The sequence below is a fragment of the Macaca mulatta genome, chromosome 3 (genome assembly GCF_049350105.2).
Source record: "Macaca mulatta isolate MMU2019108-1 chromosome 3, T2T-MMU8v2.0, whole genome shotgun sequence".
NCBI lineage: Eukaryota > Metazoa > Chordata > Mammalia > Primates > Cercopithecidae > Macaca > Macaca mulatta.
Genome location: NC_133408.1, coordinates 84,186,167 through 84,210,996, shown reverse-complemented (window position 1 = coordinate 84,210,996; position 24,830 = coordinate 84,186,167). Strand labels below are relative to the sequence as shown.

The window sequence follows — 24,830 nt, the reverse complement described above, 5'->3', positions numbered from 1 at the left end:
CAGAGCAGAGTTTGGGGAGGAAAACAGAAACATGAGGGAAAGAGGGGAATTTGGGGGACAGAGGGGGATGTAGGGATAGAGGGTGAACTTAGGGGGACGGAAGTGGGTAGAGAGGTTGTAGGGTGACCAAGGGGGATATGGGGAGACAGAGGGAGACAAGAGGACAGAGGGTGCTGCTGGGGACAGCGTGGTGCGTGAAGAGGAGGCTGCAGGAGTGAAGGGTGGGTGCTCTGGCTGTCGGGTGGCATGGGCTGAAGCTGCTGTGGGCAGAGGGCACACTCCAGGGAGAGGCTGCTGGCCAGCAAGAAGCTGTCAGGTAAGTGGCCCTTGAGGAACGCTGGACAGGGTTACAGGGAGAGGCAGGAGTCACGGGCGGTACAGAGGAGGCCTGGCCTGGCCTGGCCCCATGAGGACAGCCCAGGTCAGCGGAGCCCAGGCTTATGATTCTCCATACTATCCCCTTGTTCGTGAGCCCCAGGGACCCTGGCCGGGGTTTCCGTTCTGGCACCTTCCTCAGCCCCCTAGACTGAGGAAGGGCACTCAGGGGTTGGGGTCACATCAGGAACCAGGGTGGCCCTGAGTGCAGGCTCCTGGGCACCATGGGCAGGGCCCCTGGGTGGGTGTGAAGTCTGGGGCTGGGACAGTGATGAGCAGAGAGGGTCTAGGGACATGGGGGGCCTCAGAGGGGCCAGACAGACCCTTTTGGGAGGGGCCTGGGGCTGGACAGCGAGCGGGGAGTAGCAGTGGGAGCAGGAACCGTGTAAGGGGCTGGGCCCCTAAGGGAGAAGCCAGGAGCTGCTCTGCTGGTTAGGGTGAGAGCCCACAGGAAGCCCCACCAGGGCAGGACGCCAGGCTGCGGCGCCGGGGCAGGGTAGCTGGGCCGTGCACGCAGGTGGGAAGCTGCTGAGCGCCGGCCATTCGCAGGGAGCTGTCCGGCAGCAGAGGCGGCAGGCCTGGGGCCACTACTTACATGGGGAGGGTAGGGGGCCTAGGAGAGCCGGAGACAGGCAGGGCAGGGGCCCCGCTGAGAGGGGGCCCTCGGCTTCTGGGGTTCCTGAGCCCCTTCTCACAGAGTTCAGGATGTCAGAGATCCTGGGGGCTGGGGTGGAACAGATGAGACGTGAACATGAGGCAGACAGACATACGAGGAGGCAGCAAGGCGGAGGAGGTCAGTGGTAGGGGTCCCGTGTTCCAGACCCCTTGGGGCCTGGGGTCAGGCCCCGAATCAGAGCCTGCCTCAACAGCAAGGAGCTCCCCCCTCCCACAAGCTGAGGTGGAGTGAGGCCTGTGCCAACCCTGAAGACTGGAATTGAGGCCCGAGCCTCCGGGGCCTCCTATCCTGCCCAGTGGCTTTGAGCAGGAAAGTGGTCCAGGGCCTACCTCACAAAGAGGTGAGGCTCGATGGGCTGGGGCCGCCCTGGGAAGCCCCAGTGAGGGGTTGTGGGGTGATGAGGCTGGAGCCAGGGTCCATGCTCAGCCTGCCCTTGGCTCTGGAGCGGCCCCTCTAGGGGGTTACCAGCCCTCCAACATGACCCCCACAGCAGCAGGGCCCAGGCTACTTACTTGGGGCTGGCAGGGGGCTAAAGGGAGCTGGAGATGGGCAGGGCAGGGGCCCCTCGGCTTCTGGGGCTCCCGAGCCCCTCCTCACTGAGCTCAGGATGTCAGGGACCCTGGGGGCTGAGGCGGAACAGGTGAGGTAGGCAGGTGTGTGGGGCGCCCGCAGGAAAAGAATGCAACTGGAGAAGGACAGGGGGAGGCCAGGAGGGAGGAAGGGGATGACAGCTGGATACCTGGGGCTCCTGGGGTGGAGGTGGGGTGGCCACCCTATGGGGGTCCTGGGCCTGTGGTGGCCGCAGCAGATATGTGAAGGCTGAAGGAGCCAACACGGGGCCAGTGCCAGAGCCAGCAGAGGCCAGGGCAGCACAGGCCAGTGCAGGCTGGCATGGAGTCAGAGGCCACCCTGCCACCCTAGTGCTGTGACCACTCCTGGCCAGGGCCAGCAAAGGCCAGGCCCACGGAGGAGGAGTGACAGTCATCATAGGGGCATGATGGCCACTGGGCCTGCCTGGACTCCGTACCAGCCTCAGGGCAGCCTGGCAAGGTTTCTTTCTGCACCCGGTGGGGTGGGGGTGTCTGCCTCCACCTCAAGAGGCTGCTCGGGCTCAAATCTGAGCCACAACTGCTGCTTCGGGGTGTCTTCTCTTCTCCCCTACAGGATCCAGGCTGGGCCCCCCTCCCAGGTCCCCTCCCTCAGTGCTCAGCGCCCCACCGGGCTGAGGGTGATGGCAGAACCTCTGGACAGCCTCCATGCCATCGCCTTTGGGGCCTGTTCCAGACTGCAGGGGAATCGCACACCCACTCTGTGGCATGCAGGGCCCGAGGTCCTGTGCTCATCTCTGCTCAGGGACAGTGTCATAGCTGGATAGCGTGCGCAGGAGCAAGGCTAAGCTTTGGACAGGTGAGAAGTTTTCTCCCCTAAACTGGCAGAGTGGCTGACCCTTGTCAGGCACCGGGGCAGCCCTGAGAACAGCGTAGGGCTTACTAGGTGACCGTGTGAGTGATGAGGGTCAGGAGGCCCCATGTGGGTGGTCTGGAGGCAGCGGACTCCATGGAACTTGCCCCAGTGCCGGGTGCCCTGGGGGCCTCTTGAGGAACACACAAGACATTGGCCTGGGTGAGCAAGGGAGGGGGCCCTGGAATCTGTGGTGCAGAAACCCACCGCAGGAGGCCACTCCTGGTTCAGCAAAGGCAAACACGGAAGCACCCACCCAGCTGCCCGGCCACTCGGCAAGTGCACGCTGGACAGAAATGCAAGCTTAGGGAGCTTTAAGACAAGGACAGCATCCTGGAAAAAGTTCTACCCTGTTTGATGAACCCTGTTTCATGAACCTGTTTCCTCGTGAGGGTCCTGGTGTGGAGAACCTGCCTCTGCGCAAAGCCGTGGCTTCCTCACTTGGATGCGGTGACGGAGACTGCCTGGCTGCCAGTCATCTCTGCCACACTTCCCACTCTCTGGGCAGGCCTGACACCCAGGCTTGGGGTGGGATTGCAGCTACAGGGCCCCCGAGCCCCCCAACACATGCACACACCAGGCATCGCAGGAGAGCTGACCCTGCACAAGTCCCACCCGCCTCAAAGAGCAGCCCAGCAGTGCCAAGGCCGCTGCGGGACAAGGATGCAAGTGCAGGTACCTTTAGCGTCTTCATCCTCTATGGTGGTGTTGGCACTGTCAGAAGACTCCTGAGGAAACATGGGAGGCAGTGGGTCAGGATGCGGCCAAGCACAGGTGGGACGTGGCTGAGGGCAGGTGGACAGGGCTGGGCCTGCATCAGGACCAGCCCAGGCTCTGAGGCTGACCTCTGCCCCAGCTGCTTTGACCGGGCTTAAAGGCCAGGGGCTCAGGGGACATGCCCTCTGGTGGTTGCAGTGCCCCAGCTCTGTGGACCGAATGCGGCAGTGACTGGAGAAGACACCCAGTTCTGTGCTGGTCCCTGGGAGGGTGCCCCTCACCAGGGCGCATTCTCATGGCAGCCGGCACAGGCTGGCACAGAGTCCGAGGCTGGCCCTGCCACCCTAGTGCTGTGGCCACCCTGCATCCCCAATACATGAGGGCTCCAATTCTCCCAGCAAGATGAGCCTGGCACAGAGACTGGTATGCTCAGCTGACTCTTTAACAAGAGAGGAAAACGGGCTTTTTGAAATTCCAAGACGTAAAACACAATGGGACTGGCTGGTTCCGATGAAGCAGCAGCCGCTGTCATCCAAAATACAGGGTGAGGTGTTTCCAGTAGCTCTGCAGATCCGCACAGGGCTCCAGGAACCTTGGCCTGGCCCCAGGCAGAGCACTCCTGCCACCCACATTCCCTCAGGGCACCTGCCCCTCCGGGACTGGACGTCCAGCCAGGCCCCGGCCTCACCTCTCAGGTGGCCTTAGAGGGCAGAGGTGGCCCAGTCTCTCCCACCCTGCTCCAAGGATGCTGCCCTTCAAAAGACCATCCCCCAGCTCCCCAGGAGGCCTGCTCTGCTCCTCAGAGGAAACATCTCACGAGGTCCCTGGGGGACCGCCACCTGGTCTGGACACTGCCTGGACACTGCTCGGGGGCCCTAGACCAGAACTACAGGTCTTTAGGTGCAGGGTCAGAGTTCACCACAGCCCAGAAGGTTGTTTAGGAGTCTTGCAGAGAACATGACCCACCCCAGACACACATGGGTCCCAGGGGCACCCATCCCCAGCTGCCAGGTGGGGAGAACACCCAGGTCCTGGCCTAGCACCATGGGTGCCCCTTGGTCCCTGCCATGGAGAAAGATGTCTTCTGATGATGGGCTGGGTGGTGGCACTGGCCAGAAGGAAGTGGGGGTCCCCACAGAGGCACTCTGGGGGCTCTGTAAGGAGCCCAGGCCTAGGTGGGAGCTGGGCTGGAGGGCTGTGTTGGGTGTAGCGGCGCTGTTTTGGAAGTCCTGGAAATGGCTTGGCTGCTGGCCCCATCCCTCCCACCACCCCAGAGAGCCAGCCCCTTCCCTGGCCCCAGAGTGATGATGTCAATGTGATGGGAGCTGATGGCCAGAGCAGAGAGGGGAGCAGAGGAGGGAGGGTCTGCTCAGCAGGAAGCACTGGGGGCCGCGTGAGGGAGGTGGGGTGGAGGATAGCCAGGAGAGTCAAGGACACAGCTCCTGAGATGCAGGCCCCACTCCAGACCTCAGGAAGCCCTACCGCCTGCGGTAGGTGGGACACGCGGAGCCCTGGTCTGAGAGTGTTGGCCACATGGGGACTGGGCGCAACTGTGCCAAGCACCTCCAGGGGCACGCCTGGGGCCTGAACCAGTCTGTCGTGTTGTTGCCCACAAAGATGGACTGGGGCCCTGCTGTGCTGTGGGGAGGGGCGGCCAGGGCCATGGGACATCTGCCCTCCACTCTGGCACAAATGCTGCCCCAGACCTCTTTCCTGGCCTGGAGCCTCCTGCCTGGGGAAAGCGGGAGGAGGAAAGGGGGGCAGTACCTTAATCCCGTCCACTGGGTTATGGATGACGGTGGTTTGAGGCTCCTACAGAAGAAGGAAGACACAGAGGAAGGAAAGAGAGGGAAAGTGAGAAGAGGAGGAAGCAGAGACCACCAGGAGGGGAACAGGGAGACAGAGGAGGCGTGGGTGGCCAGAGCCTGCGAGAAAGAAGTGCAGAGCAGAGTGGGGGACAGGGATGGAGGCGGCGTGGAGCAGCTGCGGGAGGAGCCTGGGTCAGACGGCAGGGATGGAATGGACAGGAGCTCTGTCCAGGCTGGTGGAGGTGCTGCTGTCCAGGGCAGGAGATGGACTGCGTGGGGCCCCGACAAGCTGCACAATGTGTGTGGGAGCCAGAGAAGCCAGGCTCGGCCTTGGGGAGTTCTCCCCACCCTTTGCTGCTTGACCCTGTGCCCCAGCGTGGTGGGGGGCACAGGTCTGAAGATGTCATGGGGGTGGGGGTGGCACATGGGATGGACAGGGTCCGAGATGGGGCTGGCTGTGAGGCTGGCACGTGGGCCACCCTGGCCACTGGAAGGCCTTAGGTAGGCTGGCACCAGGCCACCCTCCAGCCATGGCCTGGCTGCTCTGAGCAGCTCGCCCCTCCCAGGACCGCTCTCCTCTCCTGGGTCTCAGGGTGGCCATTTGGCAAACCCGGTATTCCCGTGGGTGGTCTGGGGCTGGCTCCCGAAGCCTGGCCTGGGGTTCTCAGGGGACACCAAACCTGCTTCCAGCAAATGTGGGGACCTATGGGCCAGCAAGCCCCAAAGCTCTTAGGACAGCTGAGGGGACACAGCACAGTGCCCCAGCAGGAAGGCCGGCACCCACCAGCCACAACTTTACATCCTTGGGAGTACTGCTGTAGGGTTCACCTGTAGGAGCCCCCAGGGCAAGGGGCACTGAGGAGCGCAGTCGGAGCGGAGCATGGTGGGGATCCCTCCCCTCCCCGGCAGGGAGCCCCTAAGTCCTGCCTCTCAGGCAGCCACAGAGCAGCACGGGTGTGCTAGCTCCTGAGGGAACACAGACGTGACGGCAAGCCCCCTCCTTGGATGGCCCTGACCTAGACACCTCTCTACTGCACCACTGTGGCCCCGTCTCCCCACGGGCCATGGAATGTGCCACTACGGGCTGTTCCCCCTGCAGAGCCTGGCCCAGCCCCACCAAGCCAGACCCTGGGAGTGGTCTGTGGGTCGGCCTGTTGAGGATGGTGGGGGAGCTAAGGGTGGGGTCCTGGCGGGGAGAGGGTGTCCTCTGCCTCACTGACTTCCTGAACACTCCTGGAGAGACATCCACAAGTCAACATGGGTAGGAGGCTGGGCCTCTCCCCAGTACCCCAACATCTGTGGGTCTCAGTCAGGGGTTCCCCAGAGCAGCCCTAAACCTGTCTGAAGTGGAGCCTCCTGCAACAGTGGCCTCTTCTCTCCACTTCACCACTGGTGAGGGATGAGGGGCGGGGGCCATGCGAGTGCTGTCAGACAGGCCAGGCGGGGCCGGACCCCACCTTCACCAGGCCCCCTCTGACCAGCAGCAATCACACAGCCAGGGGCGTAGGAGGGGCTGAGAGGCAGAGTTTGAGGAGCTCAGTACCAGGGCGGCAGGAGGAAGCGTCCCTTTGGGGCTGGTGGCGGCTGCACTGTTTTTGGTGCTATTCGTCTGGGGCTGTGGAGAGAGGGAAGAGGAACCCTTAGGCGGGAGAAGCCCCTCACTCGCCAATTCCCCATCCCATGTCTGCCAGGATATGGGGGGAGGGGGACTCCAGAGCAGGAGCCCCAGGGAGTGGGGGTGAAGCTGCAGGCTCTGGGCCCCCCGGCACCCCAGGGCCCGGCCGGAGCCTCACCTTGACTCCATCTGCTTTCTTGTTGAGTAAACTCTTGGCTGCTGCATGGGGAGGAAAAAGGCATGGTGAGTGCTGGGCCTGGGTCTCGCTGCAGCGCACCCCCACCCCTTTGCCTGACCCCACTCTTTCCCCAGGAGCAAGCCCAGGGTCCTGAGGCAAGTGTGGCTCCAGCACCCAAGCTGGCTCTGAGCCCGTGGGGGGCCGTCCCGTCACGCCAGGACAGCCCTGTCTCCAGCCTCCTCCGTGACCCTGGGGCTCCTATAGGCATCCGGATTTCTCCTCTGACCAGACCCAGAGATGCGCGTGGGTGCTGGGGAGTCCCATTGGCTTCTGGGCCACATGCAAGCTCTTCCTGGAGGAAGGCAGGATGCCGCCTCCTCCATGATGGGAACTCAGGACTAGCGGTGCCAGGTTGGGGTGGGGGCAGCTGAGCCAGCACCCCAGAGGTCATGCCCTCCCGGGCCACGCCATCCTGGGGTAGGGGTGGGTGGGCTGCAGCTGGCCGCCCACTCAGAGGGCCTTGTCCCAGCCCAGGCGCTCACCTTGCTCTCAGACCCCCGTACCTTGGCACCCAGGCCTCAGAGCTCTGCCCAGTGGGCCTCTCAGCTCAGGCACCGAGGGCAGCCCTGCTCGCCCTCATTCCGAGCTGCCCGGCAGCCCTGGCTTTGCGGCCGCTTCTGTGCACTGACTGGGGTCAGCACAGGCCTTTCTGCCCACAAGCCCCTGAGGACACTTGGTCCCAGCAGTGGGGTCTCCGCCTCACCCAACACTCCCCTGCAGAGGTCAGGGGGACCTGGCCCCAGCCCCTGGTGCCCACACTCTCCACGGCTGTTAGGATTTTAATTACAGAACTAATAAATAAAAAAATAAAAAATAAACCAAAAGAGGAAGTCAGCTTACCTTACAGAAAAGGAAAGGTGAGAAGGGGAGGGAGTGAGGAAGGAAGAGAGAGAGAGAGAAAACAAGATTTGTGTTGGTTCGGGAAGGGGCGCAAGCCTGCGGGCCCAGGACTCACAGGTGACCTGTCCTGGACCACGCTCACCAAAAAGAGCCAGGGCCATGCGGCCAGCCGGTGCAACAGGGTTAGAGAGGCAGCCAGGCTGGAGCCCAGGGGATGACGACGTGGGAAGTGTGGGGATGCTTGCCCCCGGGCCAAGCCAGGAAGGAAGGTGGCACAGCAACCCCCCCACCCCTCCCCCACCTCCTGGCTCCAGGACCCTGGCTGGCCAGGCCGTGAAATTGGGTTCTCCTGCCTGGGGACCCCGGGCTGCCCATACAGGCCTTGGTGGGGACAGACAGGCACCTTTCAACCTAGGACTGCAGCGCTTCTCAAATGGGATCCTTCCCCCACCCCAGCAGCAGCAGCAGCAGAATTACCCTGTACAGTCAGAAATGCAAATTCCCAGGCCCACCCCACCCTCCTGAGCCAGAACCTCTCCAGGGTGGGACATCTGTTCCATAAGCCCTCCCGGTGGTTCTGACGCTGGGTGCTCCAGGTTGCCGTGGAGATCAGGAGGCTGCACCCCGCAGGACACAGACAGGCCTGGGCCTGCTGCCTGCTGACCACCCCCTCCCTGTCCACATGCCCAGTGCTCCTCCTCCATGGCCCTGGCCCCTCCTGGGCTCTGTAGGGACTGGGGTCGTGCCTGACCAGTGGCTGCACGTGGCCCCGGGGACCCCATGTGCAGTGGGCACAGTTCCTATTCCCAGCCTCCCTTTCTTCACAGATCTCTTAACGCTCAACAATTTTGTATCAAGCCCAGGAGTCCCTCCCAGGATCCATGGAGAAGTAGAGGGGCCTCAGGCATCACTCTCCCGTCCCCAGGCCTAAGGCCCCACCTGGTGAAGCTGCGCACAGGACCACCTCCCTGATGCCCCAAGGCAGCCCTGCCCAGTGAGTTCCCAGGACCAGAAATGCCGACTGCCCACTTCCTTACAGCGCAAACTGAAAACTCTCCCCTTCGCTGTGGCTCAAATCTGCTTCCCTGTGGCTCAAATCTGCTTCCCTGTAACTTGGCTGTGGAGGGAGAGTCTTGAAGACTCAGAACTCAGGGTTTCAAGGCCCCCATAGCCCCCTCACCTTTCTGTGTATCCCGCCCTCTCTGCTCCCCTCCCATCTCCAGCACACACGACTCATCTCAGAAACATCTGCCCAGCGCCAGCCAGCCAGAGGCTGCAGCTAGGGGATACTGTCCTTGCTGGTGACCAGCTGCCCGACACGGCTGGGGGACAGGCTCCTCTTAGGAGCCCGAGGAAGGAGGCATCCAGCCTCGCCCTGTCGTGGGGAGCTGAACAGGCAAGGAAGGGACCCAGTCCTTTCCAGAAACACACATTTTAAAAAGCTGTGGCCAACTGAAGCAGGCGGTATGCAGAAGGCAGGTTCTACCCACCCCCGAGGGGACAGCCAGGCACGCAGCCTCTGCCAACCCAGCGGCACGTCCAGCCAGGCTCTGCATTGGAACTGGGGCCAGCACGGCGCCCCAGTCAGCAGCGGAACTGAGCTCTTTCCCCGGGCATGTCCTCAGAAAATCCTCACAGGAAAGGAGGCAACACAGTTAGGCCCATCGGCGGGGTTGACAGAGACCCCAGACAGTCCTTGGTACTGAGGGTTCCATTTAGATCCTTGAGCTTATCAAAACCCGCATTTCCAAACTGTGCTGCTGGAGATGTACCACAGCAGCAGTGGGAAATAAAAAGACAGAAGTTCACAGTCCAGTGGGCGGCAAATGCCACGTACAAACCAGCCCTCATTGAAGGACTCAGGCCAACGCTGCCATCAGCGCTCTGGGAAGCCCTGCAGCAGACGCCCCTGTGGTCTCAGTCAGTTCCCAAACATCCTTCCTTGTGAGCCCGCTTTTACAACAATCGCTTGTGCACGCCTTGGGTGAGTGTGGGGTGCACAGGCCCGGCCCTCCCAAGCGCATGGCTCCTGGCCACCCATTTTTTGGGGGGCTGCTCATTTCATATCTCCGCCTGGGACTAACTACAGATTCACTGTGGCCAGAGTCCTGTTGACACCCATTTACACTAGCGTTCAAGGGCACGGGAACTGCCTTTCTGTGTCTCAAGTTCAAAGCATGTGTTAGGTGCCGCAGGAGCCTAGAGTAGGCGGAGCAGTCACAGGCATCCCAGATACCTGGGCTGGGGGTTCCGCAGGCCTCTGTGGGACAAGGAGAGACCCTCTGCCCTCCATCCTGGGAAGGCACTGCCCATTCCCAGGTCTCCAGGCCGGGGCAACTGCTGCCACCCTGCAGCTGGCCGGACACTGGGTCTCCTATGCCGTTACACCCGATCAGTGCAGGAGAGACCACAGAGGCCAAACTGAAGCACACTTGACAGACGGGGTCTCTCTGAGGGTCGAGGGGGCTATGCCACATGGGCTGGTACCAGACTCTGACTGGATGGTACCAGACTCAGCTGCCATGGGCAGAGAACTGAGCTCCCTGCTCACTGCCGTGTGGTATGGCTGAGCTGGGCTGACCTAGCAGGATGGGCGGTCCCCTCAGCCCCGCCTCTGCCTTGTCCCCCTAGCTGGTCACCCAGGACAGCCATGCTGGGCTCTGTCCACATGCACTGACCACCCTCCAGGACAGAGCCGCTCTCGGCGCCCAGGGTGGAGCCACACATGCAGGGCCTCATGCACCGTCGCCCCACGTTCACTTGCAGGCAGGCGGGCATTGCAGCGGGAGCCCCGGGCACAGGGCAGCGTAGAGGCAGCTGTCTCTCAGCACTGTCACCTGGGCAGCAGCACCTCCCCAGAAGCCACTAGCCTCATCCTTTTCTAATCACAGCCCCCTTCCGCCTGTGCTCTGGAAAGGCCTGTCAAATGGAGCAGACGCAGGAGGGCCCTCCTGGGGTGCTGCCTGCTAGACACATCCACTGGGCTCATGGGAGGAGAACAGACTGCCCTCCCTGAGGACGGCCTGGGCCTCCCCAGGAGGAGGTCTCTGGCTGGGAAGGCCAGGCTGCTTACCCTGTGGGGTCATGAGGAGGCCTGGGGAAGGCAGTCCCCAGCACCCTAGAACCTCTGCTCGGTCCCCAGCCCATGTTGGAGGCACTGACAGGGAACTCGGTAGCTCAGCCCAGGGAGGACTTGGGGTTAGCCCTTTAGCCCTCTGTGTTCTGTGGCCAGGCGTTGCCAGCTTGGCCTAACCTAAGCTCTCACCAGCCCTCAGCTCAGGCTGGAGCTGCAAGGAGGTCTTGGGGTCACTTAGCCCTCATGGGGTCTGTCCATGGTCACAAGCCAGCAGGTGGGCAGAAGCCAACCTGGGCCTCTGGGCTCTGGCCCTGCACAGCCCAGAGGAGCAGGTGGGCAGTGCCGGCCTTCTTCCTCACAGGGTTTGGTGCCAGGGGAGGAGGACTTTGCAGAAACAACCCAAGAGGAAACCCTGAAAGTCTCCTCTGGGTGCCTAAAAGCCCCACCCCGCTCCAGAGCGGCCTGTCCTGGGGGGAGGCTCGGGGCAGACATGCACTTGTGGGACTCAGCAGCACAGACCACCGTCTCCGTGCAGCCCCCAAGGGGCAGGGTGAGGGTCTGCCCCAAGGGCCTCTGCCTCTCTGGCCCTGCTCCCCAAGGCTCTCCTTTCAGGACTCAGACCCCCCAGCAGCAGGCCCAGTGGCTCCCTGTGGGGCCCAGGCCATTCTTAATGGGGGTCTCCAGACCCCCAGACCTCAGGGGCCAGGACCAGAAGGGCTTGGTGTGGCCCATGGGTCACCTAGCCCAGCCCCTCCTCTTACAGGCGAGGAGCCTTGGGGGCTGCCTCCCTGCCCTTGCGGTGGGCTCTGCTGGGATGCGACCACACGGGAGCAGGGGCTCCCGGGGGCCTGGCGGCCTCTGGGGCGGCTCTGGAGCCCAGCCAGCGGCTGTGTGCAGCAGGGGGCTGCATGCTGGCAGGAGGGATGGGCGGGAGCGGGCGGGACGCTGGTCGAGACACATCTACCTTGTTCCACCAGCCCCATGGTGGTGCCGGAGGCCGCGGTGGACATTGTGGCCGGAGCGGTGGTCTGTCTGCCCACTGTTAGCACCGGGTTAGAGACGAGGGGAAGGGAGGGGTGGGCGGACACAGACGAGGGGTGGGCGAGGTAAGGGAAGAAAAGAGACAAAGGAAGCAGAAGAAGATTAGAGTTAAAGTTTAGGTGACAGATGGTTCCAGAATCCTTTGCTCAAGAGAGTGAAAACAAGATTGGACTGATTGACACGGAAAAGCATTTGCCTCCTTTCTCCTTAGAAAACCCCAGTGGGGGCTTCTCGTGCCCGAAGGGTGTGGTGAGCACACAGCAGACAGGACAGTCCTATTAGTGTTGGTGTGACCGTGTGCACGCGTTCCCGGCAGTACAGCATCACAGCAAAAGTAACAGGATGGCGGGTGGGGGGCGCCAGATGCAAACGGACAACGAGAGAGACGGATCACAGACGCTCGCACACGGAGTGTCGGACGACGGAGAAGCCACGGGCACAGCTTGTCCAGACCTGGGCTGCCGGCTCCACTCTGGGGCTAACGTCATGCCCCAGATGGGTCTGCCAGCGCCCTGGGCCTCAGGGGTCTATAACAGACCCCACCCCTCCACCACACCCCACACCCCACCAAGAGAACTTGCTTCCCAACCACCCACTCTGAGCGGCCGGGGCAGGAGGCTGCAGCTCATCCAGAACTCGGAAGGAGGCCCCCGAGCCTCCCGCATCACCCCGCATCCCTTCTGCCCTCCTCCCGCACAAAACACATTGCTCAGAGCACTCAAAATGACAAGGAGGCCACACAGATGCCCGACAAACGCCTGGACAGACACACACGATGCTGTGAGCCCCAGTGGGGCAGCACAGACGCTCGTGTTCACGGGGTGGAGGGACACAGACCCAGCACGAAGGTGATGGCCTCAGGGGGCTGGACCCTGTGGTATCACCCAAGGTGGGAGCCCAGAGGGGCCAGGTGGGCAGTGGGTCTCAGAGCTGAGTGAGGCAGACGCCGAGGGAGGGCCTGCCGCAGAGGAGGGGTGGAGAGGCTGGTGAGGAAGGAGGCGCTCTCCTGCATGGGCCAGCAGGGATGGGGCAGCCCCTGTCTCTCTGGAGAAGAAGGGCTCACCTGAGAAATTCCGTGTGGCCAGCATGGTGGTGAGGATGGCTCCCTGGGGAGAGACACAGATAAAACCAGGGCTGTCCCATCAGTGTTCCCTGCTGGCTTCTGGCCAGGGTAAGACCCCTGTCCTCCTGCCCAGATGCTCAGACTCATGGTCATGAGGCTGACATGACCTCAGCCTTCCAGAGAGGCAAGAGCTCCAGGAATCCAGCAGTCGCACTGAGGCAGATCACCTATTTCCAGAATTACACACACCCTGGGCCTAAACCTGTTGACCAACTACAGTTTCTAACTGCTTCAAGACCCCTCACGCCTCAGTGGTCACCAGAACAGCTGGTCACCTTGGCAGCTCCTCTGGGGTCCAGCTCCCTGACAGCCCCTTCCTTTCCTGACAGGCTCAGACAGGGCACCAGTCCTGGGGCTTCCGGGGAGAACCGCTCAGAGACCAGTAGAGGGCAGTCAGGCAACAAGTCCCCAGCCTGGAACTCACGAGTAGAGTGCGGTCACCGGAGCCAGCCCTGGCCAAAGCAGGCAGGTCGGATACCCTACTGGTGCCCACCTCCCTCCCCGACCTCCCCCGGCCCACCCAAGACCAGTGTGTGTGGCTCCGCTCTCCTTACCAAACCTGTCTGAGCCGGAAGCTTCAGACTTGCTTGTACTAAAGAATGTGACTGCCAGATGGTGCGTACTGCCTGCAGAGCCCAGGTGAGGAGCCTGCAGCCAGCACTTCAGGACGGCCCCTCCAAGGGCTGCTCGGAGGTGGCACAGACAACTAGGAGGGGCCACACCTGGCCCACGGCCCCTCTGGACTCGTTCCCAAGCTGGCCTGAGTTCACCTGATGCATCCAGTCTGGGACTTGCTAACACTCAGTCCTGGGGGCAGCAGCAACCCCTAGGTCTGCCCAGACCCTCCAAGGCCCCTCTGCTCCAGCCCAGAGGGACGCAGGGAAGCATGGCCATGCCTGGGACTAGGGGCCAGGGCCTCACCTTGAGCTTTCTCCTGGCATTGAACTTTTTCAGACACTCCACAGTCTCCTGTCTGTGCATCATGGAGGCTACCGTGGAACGTTGCTGTGGGGAAAGGGGTGGTCATATGGCAGCCAGGAGCCCAAGGCACAGGGGAGAGGCCAGGGTGGCAAGACTTGCGGCACCCCGGGGTCCCCACATGCCAAGAGCCATCAGCCACCACTGCAGCAAGGGCCATCCGTCCCCCCAACCTGCCTGGGATTTAGGACTTGCCTTTCCCTTGCCTCACCACTCTGTCCCTCACAGACAGGACTGCAGTTGGGAGGAAGGGATTGCTTCTACCCTCCAATGCCCTCCAAGCCCCAGGCCTCACAAACGTGCTGGTGTGTCCCAAGCCAGAGGCCACAAGGAGCACCCAGGGGACCCAGGGGAGCTCTTGGGTGTCAGGAACAGGACCCTCTTGGGGCCCTCGCCAGGGGAGTGGTCTGAGGCCACCTCCACCAGGAGCCCCCTCCCCGCCACGGGCACCGAGGGCGACTCACGCAGACCCACGGATGCTTCAGGGCCTCATGGGCTGTGATGCGCTTGGCAGGGTTGATGGTCAGCATCTGGTTGATTAGGTTTTTGGCTTCAGGAGTGACAGTGTCCCATTCGGGGGACGGGAACTGCAGAAGGAAACAGTGCCCCAGCCAGGCCTGAAGCCCCCTCTCGGGCAGGGGCCAGAATTCTCCAAGGGGCTTCATCTCTGGCCACCAATCTGGGAGAGCACGACCCAGGACCTGGCCACAGGTGGCTTCACCCTACTCCTGGCCTCTTCCCATGCTGCCCTTACCCGGCCACACCTGGAGGAAGGGAGCACGTCAGAGCGGGGCCAGTGCACTCACGTCGTAGGCGCCGGCCTTGATCTGCTGGTACAGCTTGTGCTGGTCCTCGTCCCAGAAGGGTGGGTAGCCCACGAGCAGGATGTACAGGATCACCCCTGCGGATGGGGCCTGTGAGCACCACAGCCACTCGTAGGGTGCCACCATCCATGGAGCCCATGCCCTGCACCCTCACTGCCCAGCTCCTGTGGCCCTGGGAGGGCACTGGGGTCCCCAGCATTCCTTTGCCCCCACCTGTGCTGCAGACGCTGGGGCAGAAGGGCACAGCCAACCCCTCCACACTCTGCCCCACACCCAAACTATCACGGGGATGCGGATGCGGGTGGCGCTAAGCCCCTCTGCTGCTACCCACCTCTGTGGGAGGATACCCCTACCCAAGAAGGGGCCCTGCCCATGGCCCAACAGTCTCTGACCTCTCCTCTCCACTCCCGTCCACCCACCACACCTCTGGACCAGACCTCTGCTGAGCGCAGGCAAGCACTGGGGTGCGCCAGGGTCATGTGAGTGATTCTAATCTGGGTGGAAAGGGAGCTCCTGGCTGCGTGGGAAGACCCCTGCCAGGGCAGCTCTGACACAGATAAATCCAGATGAGAGCAACACATGCTGGTCACTGCACACTCCAGGATGTAGGTGGGAAGTCCTAAAACACCCGAGGCCCTGCCCTGCACCAACTCAGGCCAGGCCTCACCACATGCCCAGATGTCCACGGGCTTGCCATACGCCTCTTTGCGAAGGACCTCAGGGGACAGGTAGCCTGGTGTGCCAGCGAACCCTAGAGAGAGGGGAAGAGGCCACGAGGGGCTGTCACACCACCTTCTGCCCTGCTGACTGCCAGCCAACACACCCTGCCCCTGGCACTCACCAAACCACGCCTGCTGGTCCCCCTGCACCTCGATAGCCAGGCCGAAGTCTGCCAGCTTCACTGCAGCCCCTTTGCACTTGCTGGCCAGGAGCAGGTTCTCCGGCTGCAGGGAGGTGACCGGCACAAGGGTGCACGTTGTTTAAACCCAGAGGTGTTATACAGGGAGGGGTGGGAGGTTACAAAACAAAGAAAACAGTGGTTTGCAAGAGACAGGTGCACAGGTCTGAGCCCTGCCCCATGGTGTCTGCAGGGCACAGCTGAGCCTTCACCCCAGAGTCCCAGATGCTGAGCCTGCAACCCCACAGCCCCTCTGCCCCTGGGGACAGAGACACAGCAGCTCTGGCCTTTTAGAGGAAAGCTGGCTCTCAGCCTGAGCTTGGATCCCCATACCCTGAAAGGGCGACCTGGGGGCCAGTTGGACCAAAACCTCAAGCTCATCCTTACAAGCAAACTGAATGTTCCCCACAGCTCTGGGGCAGACCGTGCAGTGGCTGAGGGCTCCCGTGGCCCTCGGACTCCCACTGGCTGAGGGACTGCAATGGCCCTCCCTCTCCTCCCTGTTTCCCACTCCCCAGAGACATGTGGTGTCGGAGGCTCTTGAGGGGAGGTTCAGGTATTTCCTACTGAGATGGTGACCTCCCAAGGGCAAGGAGAAGCACATAGGGGCCTCAGCACTAGGGGCAGCCCAGGACATCCACCCACCAAGTGCCCCTGGCTCTGGTCATCTCCACTACATGGGGCAGGAAGGAGGCCCCTGCAATGAGCCCCTGCCCACTGGGTATCCACAGGTCGGGGGTTACTCAGGCCCTGACACAGGGAGCAGTGCCCTTGCTCAAGCCAGAAGGACACCTGCTCCCTGTCCTGCAGCAGCGCCAAGGAGGCTGCTGCCCCCAGACTGGGGACACTTGGCACTGAGGGCCTGAGGGGGTCCCAGGGCCACTGCATCCCGTGGGTCCTTCCTGTCCCAGCTTTCAAACCCACCAGGCTCTGGTCTACCCATCAGCCTCACCACATCCCAGCGGTGGGGTCTCTCAGCTGCAGGCCTTCCTTGTCCGTGACCAGCAGGGGGCGTCCCTGGAGCCCTCAGGTCCCCTTGGCCAGCCTCCCAAGCCACCCCTTCGCCCTGGTGAGTGCCCCGTTGTCCTGGCACAGCTTCCATCTGGCGCAGTACCCTCGGGATCACACTGCTGCTTGATGAGCCGCCAAAAAAGACAAAACAGAGCCACTCCACCCGCTTTTAACACTGGTTGTAAACCTCAGAGATCTTGAAATGTGAAAAAGTGGCCCCCAGAGTGAATGACATATGCTATCCCCATGTGGAAAGACTGCCATAGCCCCGAGCTGTGAGTGTCCCTCAGCAGAAACCCAGAGCTTCCTTGAAAGCTCCAGCCACGCTCTACTGAGCCGGCGGGATGAGGCCGTTTGCCCCCTTGACAGGGCAGCACTGGGGGCTTCTGTCCCCCACTTCCACCTCCTCGTCACCGTGGGGGTCCCAGTCTACTGGGGCACATGCATCCCTGTCTACCGAGCACCAACCCACAGGCCTCTGGACACGGTGATTTTGCCAACATGAGTGGGTGGAGGCCCTAAGCTCCCTGTGCAGCCACATGGAGAAGTCGGACAGAGGGGGGGCAGGGGCTGCATTTCTCCATCCAGCCCAGAGCAGACTTGCCGCAGGTGCCCCTTTCCCGGAGGAAACAGACCAGCAGTTCTTCTGAAGAGAAGGAGCATTAAGTGAACATGGGCTGTGGGAAGCACTGGGAGAGAAGGCCTGGAGGCTCCAGGGTAGCTCTGAGGCTGTGCCCACCCCTGCTAGGCCACCTAGTGCTGCTCCCACCTACAGCTCCATCCTGGCTCTTTTGCAGCTCCCTGGGATGACATCAACTGCCCTCTGCTCTCCGCCACCCTCCCCCGTGGGGTAAGAGCAACCCCATCACTCTGCTGCTTCCTGGGCTGTCACGATCAAGATGGTGGATTTCTGTCCAGGAGAAAAGGACATCCTGTCCCCCTCAACAGGAGGTTGAGACACCAAGAATTCTGTTTGTCCCTCAGATTGGGGAGGAGGTACCATTGACCTCCACTTCTATGCCTTGGCCCCAAAGTTAACCAGATAAATCATGGGGTCTGGTAACAAAATGCCTGTGACCCCTCACAGGAGAACCACTGAATCCTAGCACCAACCCATGTGGCCCCAAGAGGAGCACCTGGGGGCCGTCTCCTCCCAGAGGCGCCTGAGTGAGGCTGACTCACGTGAGACACAGCAGGACATGCTTGGAATGCAGAGATGAGAGGGAGCAGGGGGCACAGTGGCGTGTAAAGGGCATAGGAGAGGGTCCCAGATCTGCTCTTGGTGTGGCGCTCTCCCCAGAGCAGTGCAAAGATCATCGATGGCCTAAGGAAGGGTGTGACCCCCATCCAGCATGAAAACCAGTGGGCAGGTTGGTCTTAAATGCCTTCAGGGTGATGGCCCCAGGGTCTGCACTGCTTGCCTGTCTACAGAGAAGCAGCAGGCTGAACCAAGCCTTGGGGAAGGTGGGGTTGAAGAAGGAGGAAAGGAGATTGGAAGGAAGGAAAGAGGGAGGAAGGGAGAGAGGGAGGAGCAGAGAGACCGCAAAGCTTCTGAGAGGCCACCCTGTGCCCTGGGGGGTGACCAACCTTCTTCCGAAGAGAGCCTAGAACTGTTTTGCCCAGACCTAAGCTGGGGGCAGCAGAGACTTGGAGAAAGGGCTGGGAGGACTTGGCAGACCCTGGCGAGTCCTGATGTCACTACCCTGCTCCCAACAGTGTCAGCCCTCTGTTACCTGTGTCCCACCTGCCAGAGTGGAGTCTTGGCAGGGGCTCACAGTGAGACTCTGAGTGGACATTTGTTACTAGCTTTCTCTATCGCCCATGCTGGAGTGCAGTGCAACAGGCTGATTTCTGAAGACTAACCTCTCCCAGCCCTGAAGGTCCGGAGGGGAAGGGAGGGCCATGTGCAGACACCCCCCCAACACACAAGTGCACACACATGCACATGTACACACATGCCCACAAGACATGCACACACATGCATACACGCACACATGTACCCACATATCACATTCACATATGCATTCACACAAACATGCCCACACACGTTTGCACACACATACACACTTGTACACACATGCACACACATGCATGCATGCAGTCCCCACACACATGTGCATGCACAGATGCCATATGTATACACACATGCACACATACAGACATGCGACCACTCATGCAGACATACGCACTCACACCTCTATGTGTGCACATACATTCACATCCCCGCACAGGTGCAAGATGCACACACGAGCATGTATACACACGTGCATACACACACAATGCCTCCACCCAGGCATGCACATATGTATACACGAACCTCCATGTACACACATGTATGCACACGCACACACATACTTCTATGCGCATGACACATGCACACTTACATACAGGTGCACACACATAAGCATGCACACATGCCTCCACACATGCACACACATATGCACACCCTCCACACAGGAGGTGCACACACATACACATGCACATGCATGCACACACTCCATGCATGCACACAAGGATACACACACACATACACCTCTCTCCCTCCAAGCTCTACAGTGCCCCACACCGTCCAGCCCCTCACACTTCCTTGTACACAGCATGCAGGTACAGACAACAGACACCTGGCACAGAGTGGGGTGGGGACTCACCTTGAGGTCTCTGTGGACGACCCCCATTTGGTGACAATGGAGAACGGCCTCCAGGATCTGCTGGATGCAGTGACTGTGGCAAACAGCAGGTGGGTTAGTGTGAGCGGCCCCGGGGAGCAGCAAGAGGAGGCACTGGGGACAGGGGCAATGGTGCTGTGTGGCCTGGGGTACCAGGGGGACAAAGCGAGTCAAGTGGGGAGGAGATGCTGGTCAGGAGGGGCCTCTGGAGCTCCTTCCTCACCTCCAAGGCCAGCAACCCTGGCCCTGGCCCTGCCTTCCCCTCTGGGTCCGTATCTGCTCAGAGGGCACAGCCAGGCACACAGAAGTGACTTTCAAAGGAAACACCCCTGTCCCCAGGCTCCTGCTGGCCAAGCCTGACCCTAAGCTGGGCACCCTCAGGAGGGAGGCCAGGCTGAGCCTGTACCCTGCAAGGCAGGCTGAAGTGAGTGGGCCGGGTGAGAGGGCTGGAAAACCAAGACAGGGAAGGGCCAAGGCGGCTGGGGGTGGGGGCAGACGGCTGCCTGGTGTGTGAGAAAGCCCCAAGCACCAGGACGCTGCTCTGTGCTGGAGCAGAAATAATGTGCTCAGGCACATGTTATTTCATTTTAATAAAAAGTGAAACCCGCCTAGGTGTGGTGGTTCACACCTGTAATCCCAGCACTTTGGGAGGCCGAGGTGGGCAGATTACCTGAGGTCAGGAGTTCAAGACCAGCCTGGCCAACATGGCGAAACCCCGTCTCTACTAAAAACATAAAAATTAGCTGGGTGTGGTGGCGCATGCCTGTAATCCCAGCTACTCGGGAGGTTGAGGCAGGGAGAATTGCTTGAACCCAGGAGGTGGAGGTTGCAGTGAGCCAAGATGGCTCCACTGCTCTCCAGCCTAGGCGACAGAGTGAGACTCCTTCTCAAAAAAAAAAAAAAAAAAGTGAAACCTAAGCTTCCACATTGGCTGGTGGCTACCGTGTTGGGCAGCTCAGTTCCAGCAGCACTAGGGGCATCTAACTCAGCTCCCAGGGATCTGAGGGGCTGGGCAGGGGGCTGTGTGTGCGCAGCACTGAGCACACGGAGCTTCCCCTTCAACCCTTCCTCTCATAGTCAGGGAGGGCTGTTGGCAGAAGTCCAGGGCTCTTCCAGGCCATGACTGGCTGGGAGGAGAGGTCCAAGCTGCTCTCAGGCCACCTCCCTGACACCTGTCCTAGAGCACATCAGACCCAGGGCCACGGAGCCCCTGCACACACCGAGAGCCTGTGGCTTGAATCTGCTTCTGCCCAGGTGCCCCTGGAGCCCAACACAAGCCCCTCCCTGGAGACAGCTCCACAATGCAGGGTGATAGCAGCCACCACCTCCGAGGCTGCCCTGCTGGGCCTGGAGGCATTTGCCACAGGCTGCCAATGCTCACCTGCCTGGGGTCTCAGTCACCGCCCCACTGGGCAGGGTCAAGGGAGGGATGGGAAGACCCCCCTCAAGACCCTTCTATCGCAGCCAGATCCTTGGGGACAGGAGGGTGACCAGGGTCAGCAAGATGAGTGGGCTTTGTTTTCCTAACAGCAAATTCAGAGAGGACACGGGAGGCCAGCCCTCTTCCTCAAATAGCTCCCACCCCTCCTGGTCCCATCTGCACAGCGTCAGCCATTACATTTAAAAGTGAATCTGAGTTTCCTTCTGAAGAAACCCAGCCCTCAGAGTCCTAACGGGTAAAGGACTCCTGAGGTGTGTGGGGTCAGGAGAAACCAGGACCCAACTCATGGGAGACAGCCCCTTGGTGGTGTCACTTCAATGTCACCAGAGTGGGAGCCACAATCCTATCTCCATGCTCCATGTGCCCTGGGGTGTCCTGCCTTCCCTCCTCCCCATGTGCCCTGGGGTGTCCTGCCCCTTTGTTGAAACACCCTCCCTTCTCCCTGGCCTACACCTAGAGACTTCTTCCTGGCCTCTTCTGCTCCTGCAACTCCCGTAGGGGGCTGTGTCCCTGAAGTCAGCCCATGACAAGCCTCTATGAGGGCCATCTACTTCCCATGATGCTCTCATCTGCCTGGACCAGCCCCTCCTCCTTGTTCCTGAGGGGGCCTGGCATCTGTTCCTTTGAATGGCCAACTGTGTCCTGGCAAGGCCTGTGAGCCTAAGCATGGCGAGCTGGCTGCGGGGGCTTCCCTCTGGTGGGCAGACTCAGCCTCCCTATGGGACGGGAAGCCTGGGCAGCGGGGGATGAGGCTATGGGGTCAGATATCCACAGCCATCCAGATGGGTCCAGATGCAAAGTGAGCTCAGTGTGGCCCTCCCAGGGGCCAGCCGGCCCCTTCATGCACTGCTGTGTGGTGTGGACGGTAGCAGCGCTGGCCAGATCCTGTGGTCAGTCTTGGCCCTGGTTTGTCCTGGGAAAAGCATAGATCTTGGGCTCCTCCTGTCCAACTGTGTGCACTTTTCCCCAGCCCATCCCCGTGGTCCATCACTTCCCTGACGGCTGGACTTTCCTCTGCCCTTAGGCACTATCCTGGTGGAGTGATGTGTGCAGAGGTTGTGGTCACCAGGAAGTGCTACCTCCTTGGACACCAACATGCACCCCACAGACTACTGCTGAGGGCGAGAGTTGAACCTTCCTCATCGACCTTCTTTCAGCCTCAGACTTACTAAGTCCTGGCCGCAGCTCTGGCCATGCCCTGTATCCTCCTTCCTCCCCAGATGTCATCGCCCCGTGACTCCACACTTGGCTCACCCAGTCCTCCTCGGCCTCCCCTGCTAGTGGTGCAGGGCCCCAAACCCATGCCAGAGACAGGGGGACTATGGGGCCAGCATTGGGTCTGCACCTCTCCATGGTGTCCTTGAGGGTATGATGGGGACTTGGCATGTGTTGCTGAGATCAAGTCCATCCCGTCCATTGTCACACAGGCTCCAGGCCCTGCAAACGCATGCTCAGGATCGAGTTGGCTGAGCAAGCCAGGGGTTCCCAAGACAAGGCTGCACCCAGCAGGGTAGGTGGGATGGGACAACCACCTGGCCTCGGACAGTTCATTCAGGGCGGTCCCCTGCACTTTAGGGACCTGTCCTTATATTGCCCTTATCCTGGTATAATCTGAGACTATGGCCCTTGGAGGATGTGAGACCTCATCGTCACGCCATCTATCTGCCCTCACCTTCTGTTAACATCGCTGTCTTCTCTAGGAAGGGCAGACCCCCGCTAGGTTTGTTTTTGTTTTTTTCATGTTTTGAACAGTTTATAAGATGTCACTCTTGTGATTAGAACTGTTCCCAAGCAGCATTTGGGACGTTATTCTCAGCCTGGGCTCTGATGTCCTCCCCCTCCAGGGACAGTCAGCATTGCACACAGTCCCTTCACTCATCTTTCAGAAGTAACATTGCTTTTTTTTTTTTTTTTGAGACGGAGTCTCTCTCTGTCACCTAGGCTGGAGCTCAGTAGCGCGATCTCGACTTACTGCAACCTCCACATCCTGGGTTCAAGCGATTCTCCTGCCTCAACTTCCAGAGTAGCTGGGATTACAGGCATGCGCCACCACGCCAGGCTAATTTTTGTATTTTTAATAGAGATGGGGTTTCACCATGTTGGCCAGGATGTCCTCGATCTCCTGACCTTGCGATCCACCCGCCTCGGCCTCCCAGAGTGCTGGGATTACAGGCGTGAGCCACCGTGCCTGACCGCCACTTTGCTTTTTACGGTTTTTTTAAAAAATGGGTTCTAAATGTTTTGAACTTTGCTTTCCCTGTTTGAAGAAGACATGGGCACCCTTTAGTTCCCCCATAAACTCCAAAGTAAGATCCTGCTTCCTCCTAAGATGAATTTCCAGCTTTGTTGGTTAGAAATGAGTTCAGAAAAGCAATGACTGTTCTGTTTCTTCTTGTTCCTTAGATGGGGCGCATCCAGAAATCTGTCAGCTGCTCCACGGCAGCAGCTCCTGGCCCTTGGCAGGTACCAGGCAGGGCATTAGTACACTTGCCCTGGCTGCGTCTGGGTGGTTCAGAAAGCACCTCCCTGCCCAGGTCTGGCCAGGAGGTCTCGGCCCATCCTGTCCCATGCCTGTCCTTCTTTACCTCTGTCTCAGCACAACCCCGACTGTTCAGACGTGGGGCTCCGCCCGGGGATAAATTAAGCCCCCTCCTTTGCTCCAGTCCTGCCCCGAGTCTGTGGCGATGCCTGTGGAGTAGGGACCCATGAGAGCCTCTGTCAGACTCTCCACCAAGATCCACTGCTTGAAGGCTGAAGCTCATGCACAGAGAACAAAGCCGCTGCGGCCCCAGGCAGGGCACGAGGCTCACCCAGAAAGAAAGGAGCCCAAGGCTGCTGAAGCCTGAGGAGGGGCCCCGTGCCGAGGCTGTTGCACTAGCGGGGCCAACCCAGGAGGGGTTCTCCAGGAGGCTCCTTCCCTCTCCATGTCCCCTCTCCCGCTCAGCCTCCAAAATCACTGCCCAGATCCTGGCACCCTCTACAGGACGCAGGCCGTGCACCCCCTCGCTCCCCACAGTCTGGCTACGGAATGCCCTCCATTTGAGCTCCAAACCCTCAACGGAGGCAGTGGAGTTTCTAAGAGAACATCTCTTCTGGCTGGTTCCAAGGGACCCCATACACCAGGGGTGCCCTCTGCATCGGGAGTCCTGTGAGGGGAGGTGGGGAGACCTGGGTCAGAGCAGGGAACACTACAGTTTGTTCTGGCAAAGGTTCCTGGGACCTGAACAGCCCAAGCATTTCCTGAGAACCCTAGAAATCCCTTTCTTCTCCCTTCCCGAGCCTACCCTGAGGCTGCTCCAGACCTCGCCAGGCCAGTTCTGCGGTCCCCCGGCCCACAGCAAAAAATCTGGGGTTCAAGCAGGTGGGACTCCTGCTGCCAGGCCAGGCACCCCAGGGCCTGCCATGGGGAGGGGCTGTGGGTGTGTGTGGGGGTGCTGTGTGGCCATCAGAGACTCAGACTGAGGAGGGAGATGCCGAGCAAGCCCGTGCCTGTGGATTGGGCAGAGGGGCTGGCGCTCCGGAGGGAACTGGCCTGGTGTGATGAGGAAGTCACAGGTGACCCCTTCGCCCCCATGGCTGGGGCTGCCCCATTCCAGCCTCCACCTGGGGCGGCAAGGGGTGCAGCATTCTGGGCAGCCTGACTCTCAAGCTGCCCCCAGAGCGGGAGACAACAGGCTGCGCTTCCTTCCCCAAAACTGATGAACACAATGACACCTGAACCACACAGTGGGGCCAAAAGGGATCCATGGGAGCAGAGGGACTCTGGGCGGTGCAGGACATCGCTAAGGAGGCAGAGGGAGCATAGGAGACAGTGGGGCACAGGGGGGCAGGGGAGAGGGCTGGAGGTGGCAGGTGAGGAGGAGGGTGGGAGTGAGGGGCCTGTGATGGGGCATGGGCAGGGGGTGAGGGTGGGTGAGGGTGGGGCTGTGGTCTAAGGTACTCCTGAGCCCTAGCTGTGGGGTCTGATCTGCTGATGGGAGGCTCTAGGAGGCCACATGCCCCCACCCTTGCCCAGCATCTGCCCACCCCTCAGGGCACTCCA

General features: G+C 60.9%; 2 protein-coding genes across 42 annotated transcripts in view; one reads left to right on the top strand and one right to left on the bottom strand.

Annotated features, from left to right (window-relative positions):
- CAMK2B (calcium/calmodulin dependent protein kinase II beta) overlaps positions 1 to 24,830 on the bottom strand; it is a 109,754-nt gene that overhangs the window by 10,715 nt on the left and 74,209 nt on the right. For 5 of the 41 annotated variants that reach the window (XM_077996877.1, XM_028845822.2, XM_077996878.1 and 2 more), the window contains 12 exons: positions 19,330 to 19,402; positions 15,614 to 15,716; positions 15,440 to 15,523; positions 14,755 to 14,849; positions 14,413 to 14,535; positions 13,892 to 13,975; positions 12,911 to 12,953; positions 11,771 to 11,845; positions 6,831 to 6,868; positions 6,581 to 6,652; positions 4,997 to 5,041; positions 3,192 to 3,240 (listed from right to left, as the gene is read on the bottom strand). In XM_077996877.1, the coding sequence (XP_077853003.1) occupies positions 3,192 to 3,240; positions 4,997 to 5,041; positions 6,581 to 6,652; positions 6,831 to 6,868; positions 11,771 to 11,845; positions 12,911 to 12,953; positions 13,892 to 13,975; positions 14,413 to 14,535; positions 14,755 to 14,849; positions 15,440 to 15,523; positions 15,614 to 15,716; positions 19,330 to 19,356 (838 nt within the window). In that variant the 5' untranslated portion in view covers positions 19,357 to 19,402. Of the gene's footprint in view, positions 1 to 970; positions 1,100 to 1,563; positions 1,678 to 3,191; positions 3,241 to 4,996; positions 5,042 to 6,580; positions 6,653 to 6,830; positions 6,872 to 11,770; positions 11,846 to 12,910; positions 12,954 to 13,891; positions 13,976 to 14,412; positions 14,536 to 14,754; positions 14,850 to 15,439; positions 15,524 to 15,613; positions 15,717 to 19,329; positions 19,403 to 24,830 lie in introns of all 41 variants that reach the window. The other 36 variants (XM_077996881.1, XM_077996882.1, XM_028845835.2 and 33 more) reach the window with 26 other exon arrangements.
- Positions 997 to 24,830, top strand: part of OGDH (oxoglutarate dehydrogenase) — a 474,703-nt gene continuing 450,869 nt past the window's right edge. Inside the window, exon 1 of the mRNA XM_077996814.1 lies at positions 997 to 1,007. The gene's annotated coding sequence lies outside the window, so the exon portion shown is untranslated. The remainder of the gene's footprint in view (positions 1,008 to 24,830) is intronic.